The following is a 16079-nucleotide window of genomic DNA, read 5'->3' as shown; positions in this document are numbered from 1 at the left end:
TCCCACTCTCTGTTTCCTGCCAATCAGCCAACACCTATCCACGTATGTAACTTTCCCGTAATTTCATGGGCTCTTATCTTGTTTAGCAGCCTCATGTGCAGCACCTTGTCAAAGGCCTTCTGAAAATCCAAATACACAACATCCTCTGCATCTCCCTTGTCTAGCCTACTTGTAACTTCCTCAAAAAATTGCAATAGGTTTGGCAGGCAGGATTTTCCTTTAAGGAAACCATGCTGAGTTCTGCCTATCTTGTCATATACCTCCAGGTACTCCGTAACCTCATCCTTGTGCTACCGGGTTCTGTGTTGGGACCAATTCTTTTTATGTTATATGTCAATAATTTGGATGATAGAATTCATAGGCAACCCGAGTGAATCTGCAGATGCTGGAAATAAATAAAAACAGTGACGAGGTTTCGGGCCAAAACCCTTCCTGATGAAGGGTTTCGGCCCAAAACGTTGTCACTACCTCCTCCCATAGATGCTGTCTGGCCCACTGAGTTCTGCCAGCATTTTGTGCTTTTATGGATGATAGAATTGATGGCTTTGTTGCAAAGTTTGCAGACAATATGAAGATAGGTGGAAGGGCAGGTAATTTTGAGGAAGTAGTGAGCCTACAGAAGGACTTAGATTAGGAAAATGGGCAAAGAACTGGCAGATGGAACACAGTGTTGAGAAGTGTATGGTCATGCACTTTGGTAGAAGAAATGAAAGGGTTAACTTTTCTAAATGGAGAGAAAATCCAAAAAAAACTGAGGTGCAAAGGGAATTAGGCAAGGAATCCCTAACGGTTAATATGCAGACAAGAAAATATCTGCAGACGCTGGAAATCCAAGCAACACACATAAAATACAGGAGGGACTCAGCAGGCCAGGCAGCATCCATAGAAAAGAGTACAGTTAACATTTTGGGCTGAGACCCTTCAACAGAACTTTAAAAAGAGTAAGGAGGTGGGGGGAGGGGAGGAAGAATCACAAGGTGATAGATGAAATCGGGAGGAGGAAGGGCAGAAGTAAAGAGCTGGAAAGTTGACTGGTGAAAGAGATATGGGGCTGGAGAAGGAGGAATCTGATAGGAGAGGATAGAAGGCCATGGAAAAAAGATAAAAGGGAGGAGCACCAGAGAGAGGAGATGGGCAGGTAAGGTGAGTAAGGGAAATGGGAATGGGGAATGGTGAAAGGGGGTGGGGTCATTACCAGAAGTTTGAGAAATTGATGTTCATGCCATCAGGTTGGAGATTACCCAGACGGAATACAAGGTGGTGCTCCCCCAACCTGAGTGTGGTCTCATCTCAACAGTAGAGGAGGTCATGAACTGACATGTTGGAATGGAAATGGAATTAAAATGGGTGGCCCCACTGGAAGATCCCGCTTTTCTTGGTGGAGTGTAGGCACTTGGCAAAGTGGTCTCCCAATCTGTGTCGGGTCTAACCCCCAATATACAGGAGGCCACACTGAGAGCACTAGTTAATTTGCAGGTGTACTCTGTGGTGAGGAAGGCAAATACAATGTTATTCATTCCAAGAGGACTAGAATATAAATTTCTTTAGCCAGAGAGTGGTGAATCTGTGGAATTCTTTGCCACAGGTAGCTGTGGAGACCAAGTCTTTATGAATATTCAAGGCATTGGTTGATAGATTCTTGATGAAGGGATACAGGGAGAAGGCAGGAGAATAGGGCTGAGAGGAAAATTGGATCAGGCATGATGAAATGGTGGAGCGGATTTGATGGGCCAAAAGCCTATTTCTGTTCCTATATCTTATGGTTTTATGGTCTTATAAAAGCCAGGGTGTAATATTGAAACTTTATAAAACACTGGTGAGGCCTCACTTGGAGTATTGTGAGCAGTTTTGGGCCCCATATCTTAGAAGGGATGTGCTGAAACTGGAGAGAGTCCAAAGGAGGTTCACAAAAATGATTCCAGGATTGAATAGCCTGTCATATGAAGAATATTTGATGGCTCTAGACCTGTATTCATTAGAAATCAGAAGGATGAGGGGTGACCTTATTGAAACCTATTGAATAGTGAAAGGCCTCGATAGAAGATGCAGAGAGGATGTTTCCTATGGTGGGAGATTCTAAGACCAGAGGATACAGCTTCAAAATAGAGGGGCATCCTTTTAGAACAGAGATGAGGAGGAATTTCTTTAGCCAGAATGGTGAATCTGTGGAATTCTTTGCCACATGCAGCTGTGGAGACCAAGTCCACAATCAAGATTTAAAAGGCGGAATTTTGGAGTTGGGCTGCAACCAATCACCAAGCAGGATTCATTAGAAAGGGTGAATAAAAGTAACGCAATTGCAAGCGGAGCAGCCATTCTTTTGAATGTGCCAGTGTTTAAAGTGACTTTGGCTCATAAGGCCTAGGTGAGAACAGGCTTGGGCCAGGTAAAGTTTCTCTGCTCCAGGGGTAGTGTTTTGTACCGTGTGAGAGACTTGGGAATAGTGAGACAACTTATTAAGGAACCGGAGCTACAGCTCAATGTTCTTCAAATCATACAGTAGAATGAGGAGGTGATATATAGGAGCGAGAGAGGTAGTCACCCCTAGGTTTCAGGAGAGGAGGAGGGGAAATGCACAGCCAGTGCAGGGTACACCTGTGGCCGTACGCCTCAATAACAAGTATACCACTTTAGATACCATTGAGGGGGAGGACCAACTGGTGGAAGCCACAGTGACAGAGACTCCAGCACTGAGTTTTGTGCTATGGCTCAGAAGAACAGAGAGGTGCAGAGGACTACAGTGTTGATAGGAGATTCCTCAGTGAGAGGAAAAGAGACAAGATTCTGTAGGCACGATAGAGACACCCAGATGGTATGTTGCCTCCCGTGCCAGGGTCAGGGATGTCTCACATCAGATCCATAGCATTCTCAAGAGAGATGAGCAGCCAGAAGTTTTGGTTCATATTGGCACCAATGACACATATTTGCAGACAAGGTGAGGTGGTCCAGAAGACGGATTTTAGGGAGCTAGGTAGAAAGCTGAAAAACTGGACCTCCAAGTTAGCAATCTTTGGAATGGTGCCCATGCCACGTGCAAGTGAGGGTAAGAATAGGATAATTTGAAGGTGAATGCATGGCTGTGGTACAGATTTATGGATCACTGGGATCCCTTCTGCGAAAGGTACAACCTGTACAAAAGGGATGGGTTACACCTGAACCCGAAGGGGACCAATATCCTTGTGGGCAGGTTTGCTAGAGCTGTTTAGGAGAATTTAAACTATATTGGCAGGGAAATGGGAACCAGAGTGATAGCACTGAGGAAGAGGTAGCTGGTTTACAAACAGAGGCAGTGTGTAATGAGACTACTAGCAAGGAGAAGCTGATGATAGGGCAAAATTGCAGTCAGCAAAAGGGTGAAGACATGACAGAGGATGTTATATTTGAATGCATGCAGTATATGGAATAAGGTTGACGAAATTGTAACACAGTTACAGATGTGTAATGATGTGGGCATCACTGAATCATGGCTGATAGAAGATTAGAGCTGGGAGTTTAATGTCCATGGGTACACATTGTATTGAAAGGACAGGCAGGTACACAGAAGGGTGGTGTGAGTTATATACAGACCCCCCAAAACAGCAGTAAGGATGTGGTCTACAAATTACAACAGGAGATAGAAAATGCATGCCAAAAGTGCAATAGTCATAGTGGATCTTAATATGCAGATAGATTGGGAAAATCAGGTTGGTGCAGGCTCCTGGGGTGGGGGGGGGGGGGGATTTCTTGAATTCCTTTGAGGTGGGTTCTAGAGCAGCTCACGGCTGAGCCCACTAGGAGATCAGCTTTTTAGGATTGGGTGTTATGCCATGAACCATAATTGATTAAAGAGCTTAAGGTAATAGAACCCTTCAGGGAAAGTGATCATAATATAATTGAATTCACCTTGAAATTTGAGAAGGCGAAGCTAAAGTCAGATGTATCAGCGTTACAGTGGAGTGAAAGAAATTACAGAGGCATGAGAAAGGAGGTGACCAGAATTGACTGGAAAAGAACACTGGCAGGGATGATGGCAGAAAATAATTGGCTGGAATTTCTGGAAGCAATTCAGAAGACACAGGATATATACATCCCAAACAAGAAGAAGCTTTCTAAAGGCAAAATGACACAACTGTGGCTAACAAGAGAAGTCAAAGCCAAAATACAAAGCCAAAATAGAGCACATTTAGTAAAGCAAACATTAGTGGGAAACTAGAGGATTGAGAAGCTTTTAAAAACAAACAGAAGGCAACTAAAAAGATATTAAGGAGGAAAAGATAGAATACAAAAGTTAGCTAACCAATACTATGAAAGAGGATATCAAAAGTTACTTCAGATACATAAAGTGTAAAAGAGAGGCAACAGTAGATATTGGACTGCTGGAAAACAATGCTGGGGGGATAGCAATGGGGGCAAGGAAATGGCAGATAAACTGAATAAGTACTTTGCATCAGTCTTCACTGAGGAAGACACTTATATGCTGGAAGTTCAAAAGTGTCAGGGGTCAGGAATCTGTGAAGATGCCATTACTAGGGAGAAGAATCTTGGGTAACTGAAAGGTCTGAAGATAGGCAAGTTCCCTGGACTAGATGGTGTACACCCCAGCATTCTGAAAGAGATGGCTAAAGTGATTGTGGTGGTATTAGTAATGATCTTTCAAGAATCACTAGATTCAGATTTCCCCCTCCCCTTCCTACTTTCAAATCTCTTACTATCTTTTCTTTCAGTTAGTCCTGATGAAGGGTCTCGGTCCAAAATGTCGACTGTGCTTCTTCCTATAGGTGCTTCCTGGCCTGCTGCGTTCCAGCAGCATTTTGTGTGTGTTGATCAATGGCTCACATCATATACACCTCTATCAGGTCACCTCTCATCCTCCACCGCTCCAAGGAGAAAAGGTCGAGTTCACTCAACCTATTCTCATAGGGCATGCTCCCCAATCCAGGACAAACCAGAAGACTGAGTACAGGATTAATGGTCAGTTACTTAAGAGTATGGATGAACAAAGGGATCTTGGGGTTCAAATCCATACATCCCTCAAGGTCGCTGCACAGGTTGATAGGGTGGTTAAGAAGGCCTATGGGATGCTAGGCTTCATTAACAGGGGGATTGAGTTCGAGAGTAGGGAGGTCATGTTGCAACTCTACAAATCTCTGGTGAGACCGCACTTGAGTATTGTGTTCAATTCTGGTCACCTCATTATAGGAAGGATGTGGAAGATTATGAGAGGCATAGGGTGGATAGTCAGTACCTGTTTCCCAGGGCACCAATAACAAACACCAGAGGGCATAGGTACAACATTGTTTAGGGGAGACATCAGGGGAAGTTTTTTACAAAGAGGGTTGTGAGTGCCTGGAATGACTTGCCAGGGATGGTGGTGGAGGCTAAAACATTAGGGGTATTTAAGAGCCTCCTGGACAGGCACATGGATGAAAGAAAAATGGAGGGTTATGGGGTAGTGTGGGTTTAGTACTTTTTTTTAAAAGGATTATATGGGTCAGCACAACATGGAGGGCTGAAGGGCCTGTACTGTGCTGTAGTGTTCTATGGTTCTATGGTTCTAACATCCTTGTAAATCTCCTCTGCACTCTTTCTATAGTTTCCACATCCTTCCTGTAGTGAGGGGACCAGAACTGAGCACAGTACTCCAAAGTGGGGTCTGACCATGGTCCTATATAGCTGCAACATTACCTCTTGGCTCTTAAACTCAATCCTCCGGTTGATGAAGGCCAATGCACCGTATGCTTTCTTAACCACAGAGTCAACCTGTGCAGCTGCTTTGAGCGTCCTACGGACTCGGACCCCAAGATCCCTCTGATCCTTAACACTGCCAAGTCTTACCATTAATACTATATTTTGCCATCATATTTGACCTACCAAAATGAACCACTTCACATTTATCTGGGTTGAACTCCATCTGTTCATAAATCCTGCCTCTCAGGATCTTCTCCATCAATTTACTAACCACTGAAGTAAGACTCACTGGTCTACAATTTCCTGGGCTATCTCTACTCCATTTCTTGAATAAGGGAACAACATCTGTAACCCTCCAATCCTCCAGAACCTCTCCCGTCCCATTGATGATGCAAGCATCATTGCCAGAGGCTCAGCAATCTTCACCTTCGCCTCCTACAGTAGCCTGGGGTACATCTCATCCAGTCCCGGAGACTTATTCAACTTGATGCTTTCCAAAAGCTTCAGCACATCCTCTTTCTTAATGTCTATATGCTCAAGCTTTTCAATCAGTTGTAAGTCATCCCTACAATTGCCAAGATCCTTTTCCATCTGAATCCCTGCCCCCTGCTCCAATCCCTCAGCCATGCATTTATCCTCCACCTCAATCTATTCCTGTACTCACTGTCAAATGGCACAGGCAGTAACCCCGAGATTACTACCTTTGAGGTCCTGCTTCTCAACTTCCTTCCTAACTCCCTGTAGTCTGTTTTCAGAAACTCCTCCCTTTTCCTACCTATGTTGTTGGTACCAATATATACCACAACCTCTGGTTGTTCTCCTTCCCACTTCTGGATATCATAGACATAATCAGAAACATCCCGGCCCCTGGCACCTGGGAGGCAAACTACCATCCATGTTTCTTTCTTGCATCCACAGAATCGCCTGTCTGACCCCTTAACTATAGAATCACCTATCACTGCTGCCTTCCTCTTCCCTTCCCTACCCTTCTGAGCCACAAGGTCAGACTCTGTGCCAGAGGTGCGACCACTGTTGCTTCCCCCAGATAGGTCGTCACTCCCAACAGTACTCAAACAGGAGTACTTATTAAGGGGGACAGCCATTGGGGTACTCTCTAGTATCTGACCCTTGCCCTTCCCTCTCCTGACTGTTACCCACGTCTCGGTCTCCCAAGTCTCCATTGTGACTACTTGCCTATAGCTCCTCTCTATCACCTTCTCACTCTCCCTGACCAGACGAAGGTCATCAAGCAGCATCTCCAGTTCCCTAACCCCGTCCCTAAAGAGCTGCAGCTCAACACACCTGGCACAAATGTGCTGTCTGGGAGGCTGGGAGTCTCCTGGACATCCCATATCTGACACCCAGTACAGAACACCAGCCTCACAGACATACTTCCTGTTTCTATTTTTCACAAGTAACTTTCTCGCCTTGACCTGTTATCGCCGAAGCCCTGTTGAGTCAAAGCCCTCCTACTCTGTCTACCTCTACTCTGTCGCCCGCTCCATAAAGCTGTCTTCTTTTTATATTCTTCCCACTGTGCAGACATTCCTCGATTGGAGGATTAAGAATCGAGATGAGGGAGAGAGAGCAAGAGCTGTGTGACTCCCAACGCTTCGATACGCATGAGCTCAAAATTGAAAATACTTCAGGCATATATTCCCACATTTACTGCAGGACACCGCTTCATTGGCTTTGGTTCACAAACTTTGCTTGTGCTTTTCTTTTTGAAGCCAAAGCAAAACTCCACATCCTTGTAGTTTTGCTTTCTGTTGGGCTTCGAAGTTCCTTCCCCTGCTTCAGGGGGGACTGGGTTTCGTTGCCGGCCAGAGACCTTTATCTTTCCTGCTCACCTACCGTAAAATTCTTTTTTTATTTTGGGGGGCAGGGTTGAGGCGCCGTTGTTAACATGCCACAGCTGAAGTCTCGGAAGGTTGCGATCCTGGGATACAGATCCGTGGGGAAGTCTTCATTGACTATTCAGTTTGTTGAAGGGCAGTTTGTGGACTCGTATGACCCCACAATAGAAAATACATTTGCCAATCTGATCACGGTGAATGGACAAGATTACCACCTGCAGCTTGTGGACACAGCCGGGCAGGATGAATATTCTATCTTCCCTCAGACGTATTCCATAGATATTAATGGGTACATTTTGGTGTACTCAGTTACATCTAACAAAAGTTTTGAGGTGATCAAAGTGATTCATGAAAAATTGTTGGATATGGTGGGGAAGGTTCAAGTGCCCATTATGTTGGTTGGAAATAAGAAGGATCTGTATGTGGAAAGGGTGATCAGTTATGAAGAAGGGAAGAGTTTAGCAGATTCCTGGAGTGCTGTCATCATGGAGTCCTCTGCTAAAGAGAATCAGACCGCAGTCGAGGTGTTTAAGTGGATAATTATGGAGGCTGAGCGGGCAGATGGAGGGTGTCAGCAAGCCAAATCTTCGTGCTCAGTAATGTGAGCCCCAAAGATGACGACAACTCTGAAACTGCTTTACTTGAAGAGGCAAGCTGCCACTTTTTCTCCAAATTTAAAAACTCTACCTTTCTTTTTACCAGTTCTACAGACAGTCAGAGACTTCCTTTTCTTTCCTCACTTACGTTGAATTCTGACCCTACTGCAAATGGCTTCACTTCTGCATTTAAAAAAACACTTCAATTCTTACTTTTCGCATTGTATATTGTATTTCTTTACGAGCAATGGATAGTCGTTTCTCAGCATTCATTTTCCATGCAGTAGGAATGTCAGATGGAAGTAGTTGATTGTAAATCAACAAAAAATGCATATTGTTACACGACTATTTACACACAGACTTGGATATATCAGTGTTCTTCATGTGTTGTACGTAAATTTGTAAATAAAAGTTAGCAGCAAACTGATTCGTTTTTAATACTTGCTGGTAGAAATATACTAGAGTAAAACTTGTGTTTGTACCAGATTCCAGGTATTATACAAAGCTATTTTAAAACAATCGAGATGGGTTTTATGAGCCTGGACTTTGTTCTTGCTTTTGAAGGCAGCTCATGGGATCCTAAAGTTGACTGACATCTGCTTTTTGTTTTAACTAGTGCATTTTCTTTGTTTTTAAATCATCTAAACCAGTGAAGGCTCCCTTCATTAATTGAATAGCTTGCTGTGTGCAGATTTCTACTGTGTATTTAAAAAGGGTTTTTGATGGTCTAAAAGTTGAGATTGGGAAGGTTTAAAATGCAATGCAACCAATTGTATATATTTGAGAAATTACCATTTACCTGAGTATTTTATTCCTTCGAAACATAACATGATTGATTAATGTTGTCGACAATCTGCAGTAGCACAATTGCCTTATAATCTACATTCTAAGCCCACCACCCTACAGTCATTACTTACATAGGCACCAATGCATAATTCTTCATATGGACTATTTTTGATTTCTGTTGTGTTGCACTAGTCAGTGAAAACAAATTAGTTTCTATTTTTCCTGCAAGCTCTACTGAAGGGTTGGTAAAGTCCTATTCAAATCATTTACTAATTTCTAAATACAGGGCAACTTAAAGTGGGGTTTAATCCATGGGGGTAGATGAGATTTGCTCACTGCAGAAATGCAAGTATTTGTGTTAAGTTAAAGTAAGATGAAAATTTAGTTTGTCTTTAGTATAAATTTGTTGTGATTCCCAACTGATCTGTACACTTGGGCAATGCAGTTTACAGCACATGAAAATATTGCTATGATTGGTCAGAAATGCAATAAAAATATTTTACTTTCAAAAACAAAAGAAAGAAAGAATAGAGATGAGGAGGAATTTTTTTAGCCAGGGAAGGATCAAACTGTGAAATTTGTTGCCATGGGCAGCTATGAAGGCCAAGTCTTTACATACATTTAAGGCAGAGGTTGATGGTTTCTTGATAGATTGGCCTCAAGGAATGAATCATCAGGAAGGAGGCTTCATGTGAACAGCAGTGGAACAAAGATAAACTGGTACACAAGGAACACATATAGGACTGTGCTGTTTATAGAACACAGGACAGTACAGCACAGTATGGGCCTTTCAACCTACACCATTTTGCTGCCCTTTATAAACATACTCCAGGATCAACCATAACTCTTCCCTCCTACACAGCCCATAACCCTCCATTTTCTTTAATTCAGATGCCTATCCAGAAGGCTTTTAGACATAGCTATTGCAGCTGCCTCTACTACCACCCCAGCATTCCAGACACCCACCACTCTCTGTTTTTTCCTCTGAACTTTCCTCAACTCATCTTACGCAGACGTCCTCTGGCTTTGGCCATTGTCACCTGCTGCCTATCCACTCTATCTATGCCTCTCAAAATCTTGTTCATCTCTATCAAGTTGCCTCTCATCCTTTGTCACTAGCTCTAACTTGTGCAATCTTTCTACTTGTGCAAACTGGTGAGTAACATACCTGTTTATTGGCTAAAACAACGACAGGAAGCGTTGAATCCCCTTGAACTAATTGGTGAAGTTCTTGCTTCGCAAGTGGCATCCGCTTAGGATCTGCTGAATCTACCACATAAACAACAGCCTTTGCTCCAGGTAGGTGAGAGGACCAGCACCGGCGTACAGATTCACTGCCACCAACTAGGAAACAAAATACAACAGCTCATACAGCGGAGTTACCATTAAAGTTACAGCAGATTAAAGCATCTAGAATCATATTCTTTCTCTTTTTTTAAAATTAGCATCACAGAATTCTACAAAATCAAAGATAATAGTTAATATGCTACAAGGCATTAGGGCTCTGGATGATATTGTAGCAAACTGTTCATCAAATTTGCAAATGACACCAAGATTGGGGTGTAGTGGACAGTGAAGAAGGCCATCATGGCTTGCAGTGGAATCTGGACTAGCTGGAAAAATGGACTGCAAAGTGGCAAGTGGAATTTAATGCAGACAAATGTGAGGTGTTGTACTTTGGGAAGACCAACCACGGTAAGTCTTACATGGTGAGCAGTAGGGCCCTGAGTAGTGAGATAGAACAGAGGTATCTGGGAATGCAAATCTACAATTCCTTCAAAGTGCTGTCATAAGTACAGTAGTGTGCAAAAGTCTTAAGCACATGTAAAATAAAAATTCTGTACAGCGAAGATCTTTTCAAATATAATAAAATTATAGGATTCTAAATATCAAAAATTACTATAAAGAGCAGTAAACAGTAAAAAAAAACTTGATCAATATTTGGTGTCGCCACCCTTTGCCTTTAAAATTGCATCAATTCTCTTAGGTACACTGTCATGCAGTTTTATAAGAAAATTGGCTGGTAGATTGTTCCAAGCACCTTGGAGACCCTGCCACAGTTCTTCTCCAGACTTTGGCTCTCTCACTTACTTCTATTTCTCCAGGTAATCCCAGACAGCCTCGATGATGTTAAGATCAGGGTTCTGTGGTGGCCATTCCACATGTTGCAAAACTCCTTGTTGTTCTTGTTGCTGAAAATTGTTCTTTATACTTTATTGATGCCAAAGGAAATTACAGTGTCATAGTAGCATTATTGTCCTGTTTATTATTTATTGTAACGCCTGCACTGTTTTTGTGAACTTTACGCAGTCCTGTGTAGGTCTGTAGTTTAGTGTAGCTTTCTCTGTGTTGTTTTTTTTTAACGTTGTTCAGTCTAGTTTTTATACTATGTCATGTAACACCATGGTCCTGAAAAATGTTCTCATTTTTACTATGTACTGTACCAGCAGTTATGGTCGAAATGAGAATAAAAGTGACTTGACTTGATTACAAGCGCACAGATAAACAAAAATTAGAACAGAAAAAAGAAAGCATAAAATGTACATTACTTTAAAAATAAGATGTACAAGATTTCAAATATTTAAGTTTACACTGATAAGATGGTAGTGAAAGAATTACCGTATTATAAAGTACTTAGTGCACATTCACACTGTCCAGATAAGAAGTGATGGCAGTATTGCATAGGGTGTCCATGATAGCAGGGTGTGGTAAACAGAGCTAAACAGAGGTTAACAACATGAACGTAAGGGTGGACAAGCCAATGACGGGATACAAATTCAGTTAGAGCAGAGTTAAATTGTACCACAGAGGCAAAATTCATAAGAGTGAAGAATGCAGGACTGAAGGTGCTGTATTTTGAATAAGGTGGATGAACTCATGGTGCAATTAGAGATTGATCGGTCTGACGTTACGGGCATCACTAAGTCGTGGCTGAAAGAAAGCCATAGTTGGGAGCTTAACACTAAAGGATATACTTTATATCAAAAGGACTGACAGGAAGGCATATGCAGTGGTGGGGCTCTGTTGGTAAGAGATGGAATTTCATCTTTAGAAAGAGGTGAATAAGGTCAGAGAATGTCCAGACTTTGTAGGTGGAGTTAAATAGTAGACAAGATGCGGGGTTGAGATTGCAAAGGAAAAGGCATATATTAAGGGTAATGACACAATCGTAATGGGGAACTTCAATAATGCAAAGGGATTGGGAAAATCACGAAGTTGGATCACAAGAGAGAAAGTTTGTTAAATGCCTATGAGATGGCTTTTTAAGAGCAGCTTATCCTTGAGCCTACTCAGGGAAGAGCTATCTTAGATTGGGTGTTGTGTAATAACCCAGATCTTATCAGGGAGCTTAATGTAAAGGAACTCTTAGGAGGCAGTGATAATAATATGATTGAATTCATACTGCAACTTGAGAGGAAGAAGCATAACTCACGTGTATCAGTGACACAATGGGATAAAGAAAATTACAGAGGCATGAGAGAGGAGCTTGCCCAGGTGGATTGGAGGAGGATACTGACAGGGATGACAGCAGAGCAGAGATGGCTGAATTTTCTGGGAATTGTTCACATGGCGCAGGATAGATATGTCTCACAGAGGAAGAAGTTCTCAAATGGCAGGAGTAGGCAACCATGACTGACTTAGGAAGTTAAGGACTGCATAAAAGCTAAGGAAAGGTCGTATAAGGTAGCAAAAGTGAAAGGAAAGTTGTATGATTGGGAAGCTTTTAAAATCCAATAAAAGGCAATTTAAAAAGCTATAAGAAGGGAAAAGATGAAATATGAGGGCACACTAGCCAATCATATAAAGCAGAATACTAAAAGTCTTTTCAGTTATAAAAGGAGTAAAAGAAAGGTGAGAGTTGATATTGGACCAAGGGAAAATGATACTTCTGAGGTAGTAATGGGGACAAAGAAATGGCAGATGTCTTCACTGTGGAAGACACTCACACTCACACTCACAGTGTGCTAGAGGTCCATGAGTGTCAGGGAGCAGGAGTGAGTGCCATTGCTATTACAAAGGAAAAAGTACTCGGCAAGCTTAAAAGTCTTAAAGTGGTTAAGTCATCTGGACCAGATGGACTACATCCCAGAGACCTGAGAGAGGTTGCTGAAATGATAACGGATGCATTAGATTAGATTAGATTAGACTGTGAGGACACTCAGTCCTCGTTTATTGTCATTTAGTAATGCATGCATTAAGAAATGATACAATGTTCCTCCAGTATGATATCACAAAAACACAAGGCAGACCAAGACTAACTTACAAAAACCACATAATTATAACATATAGTTACAACAGTGCAAAGCAGTGCCGTAATTTGATAAGGGCAGACCATGGACACAGTAAAAGAAAGTCTCTAAGTCCTCGATAGCCCATCATCTCATGTAGATGGTAGAAGGAAGAAAAACTCTTCCTGCCATGAACCTCCAGCGCCGCAAAGCTTCCAGATGCAGCCTCTGGAAGCATCCGACCACAGCTAACTCTGAGTCCGTCCGAAAAACTTCGAGCCTCCGAGCAGCTCTCCGACACTGAGCACCATCTCTGCCGAGCGCTTTGACCTCGGCTCCGGCCGCCAAGCAACAGGCAAAGCTGAAGATTTGGGGCCTTCCTCTCCAGAGATTTCTTGATCGCACAGTAGCAGCAGTAGCGAAACAGGCATGTCAGAAGTTTCACCAGATGTTCCTCCGTGCTTCTCACATTCGTCCTCATCAAATCAGGATTGTGCATGGCCCCTACTTACAGATAACAGATATTCATTCCTGGAGTGGCCGTGCGTGCTGCCATTTTCTCTGCATTGGTCACGATCTCCAATAATCCCTTGATTCCAGCATGGGCCCATAGAACTGAAGGATTTCAAATGTCACTCCACTCTTTAAGAAAGGGAGGAAGACAAAAAAAAGGAAACTATAGGCCAGTTAGCTTAATTTCAGTGGTTGGGAAAGTGTTGGAATCTATTATTAAGTATGTTTTGAGGTACCTGCAAACTAATGATAAAATAAGTCAAAGTCAGCATCGTTTCTGTAATGGAAATCTTGCCTGACAAATCTGTTAGAATTCTTCAAGGAAGGAACAAGCTGGGTGGACAAAGGAGAGGCAGTGGATGTCATTTACTTGGATTTTCAGAAGGCACTGATAAGGTGCCTCACGTGAGGCTGATTAACAAGATAAAATCCTATGGTGTTACAGGAGAGATACTGGCATGGATAGCGGAATGGCTGACAGGCAGGAGGCAATGAGTGGGAATAAAATGGGCCTTTTCTGGTTGGCTGCCAGTGACTAATGATGTTCCTCAGGGGTCAGTATTGGGACTGCTACTTTTCACATTGTTTGTCAATTATTTAGATAATGAGTTTGATGGATTTGCGGCAAAGTTTACAGATGATACAAAGATAGGTGGAGGGGTAGGTAGTGCTGAGGAAGCAGTGTGATTGCAGCAAGACTTAGACAAGTTGGAAGAATGGGCAAAAAAGTTGCAGGTGGAGTACTGTATTGGGAAATGTATGATAATGCATTTTGGTAAAAGGTACAATAATGTGGACTATTATCTAAAAGGGGAGAAGGTTCAAACATCAGAGGTGCAGAGGGACTTGGGAGTCCTTGTGCAAGACTCCCAGAAGGTTAATTTACAGGTCGAGTCTGTTGGCATTTATTTCAAGGAGAATAGAATATAAAAGATTATGAGACACTAGTCAGACCGCACATGGAGTATTGTCAACAGTTTTGGGTCCCATATCTCAGAAAGGATGTGTTGCCATTAGAGAGGGTCCAGAGGAGGTTCACAAGGATGATTCCAGGAATGAAGAGGTTAACACATGAAAAGCATTTGGCAGCTCTGGAATTTAGAAAAATACAGGGGGATCTCATTGAAACCGACTGAATGTTGAAAGGACCAGATAAGGTGGATGTTAAGAGGATGTTTCCTATGATACAGGTATCCAGAACTAAAGAGCACCACCTTAAAATTGAGGGGCAAGCCTTTAGAACAGAGGTAAGGAGGAATTTTTTTTAGCCAGAGAGTAGTGAATCTGTGAAATGCTCTGCCACAGACTGTGGTGGAGGCCAAGTCTGAGAGTAAATTTAAGGTGGAAGTTGATCATTTCCTAATCAGTCAGGGCATCAAAGGATAAGGCATGAAAGCAGGTGTATGGGGTTGAGTGGAATCTAGGATCAGCCCTGATGGAATGGCAGAGCAGACTTGATGAGCTGAAAAGCCTAATTCTCTTCCTATGTCTTATAGTAATGGTCACCAACCTTTTTAAGCCTAAGATCCCCTACTTTGGCCTTAGTGAAAGGCAAGATCGACCCCAGATCGATTAGTTACATGCATGCACACCGGGGCAGAAAAGACAGGAAGTAAAACCCCGCAACCCAGAAGTAGAAATAATGTATAAACACCAGGGGTACTCACCCTTTTTTGCACCGCGGACTGGTTTAATATTGACAATATTCTTGCGGATCGGCCGATGGGGTGGGGGGGGGGGTGAGGAGTGTATTAAACATGACAGGAATACAGTGATACTCGAAGGGGGTTCCTTATGTCCAGTCTATTCTGCAATTTAGTTTTCTCAGCTCTCTGCACTTAGCTTCTGTCCCACTTGCTCATGTTTTTTCTGCTCACAAAACTCAACGGGTTTGTCTTTAAGTGCAGGGTGCCGAAGCTGTTTTGAGGGCTTCACTGCCTCATTTGACAGCCTCCTGGCCCAAACTGCAGCCTCCCACCTGCCTGCTGCCAGCCAGTCAGGTGTGGCTGGTCGTGGGTGGGGTGAGAGGACAAGGTCAGGGCTGGAGGTTCCTGTATCAGGGCCGCGGCGGTCGCAGTCTGAAGAGAGCGACCAAGCTGCTCTGCTGCTTACGAAACCCTGAGCCCGAATGAGGTAGTCTGCGAATATTTTAGCACCGGGTTCCCCACGAACATTCGGTGTGCTAAACAGGTTTAGAGATGGCGCCCATCTGTCCGCGCTCCAGGCCAGTAGCAACAGCACTTCCCGCCGGCCGCGCGAGGTGGCCGGTTACCCAATCAGTGATCCCTGGAGTGAGGGTATCACACCGTTTAGGCGACTGATGACCTTGCGTGGGTTCAAGTTCAACAGTGAGCATGACAGGGAATGAGGAAAGGTGCAGCTGACTCATATTGTTTCCTCGCAGCCTGGTGGTTGGGGACCACTGAATTACA

General features: G+C 43.2%; 1 protein-coding gene and 1 pseudogene across 1 annotated transcript in view; one reads left to right on the top strand and one right to left on the bottom strand.

The window, feature by feature from the left end:
- Positions 1–16079, bottom strand: part of arl9 (ADP-ribosylation factor-like 9) — a 59269-nt gene that overhangs the window by 8598 nt on the left and 34592 nt on the right. Inside the window, exon 3 of the mRNA XM_073064020.1 lies at positions 10074–10249. Within this exon, the coding sequence (XP_072920121.1) occupies positions 10074–10249 (176 nt within the window). The remainder of the gene's footprint in view (positions 1–10073; positions 10250–16079) is intronic.
- On the top strand, positions 7539–8270 carry LOC140737584 (GTP-binding protein Rheb pseudogene; annotated as a pseudogene).

The sequence above is a fragment of the Hemitrygon akajei genome, chromosome 13 (assembly GCF_048418815.1).
Source record: "Hemitrygon akajei chromosome 13, sHemAka1.3, whole genome shotgun sequence".
Lineage (NCBI taxonomy): Eukaryota > Metazoa > Chordata > Chondrichthyes > Myliobatiformes > Dasyatidae > Hemitrygon > Hemitrygon akajei.
The sequence above is the reverse complement of the archived record's forward strand: the minus strand, read 5'-3'. Positions and strand labels throughout refer to the sequence as shown.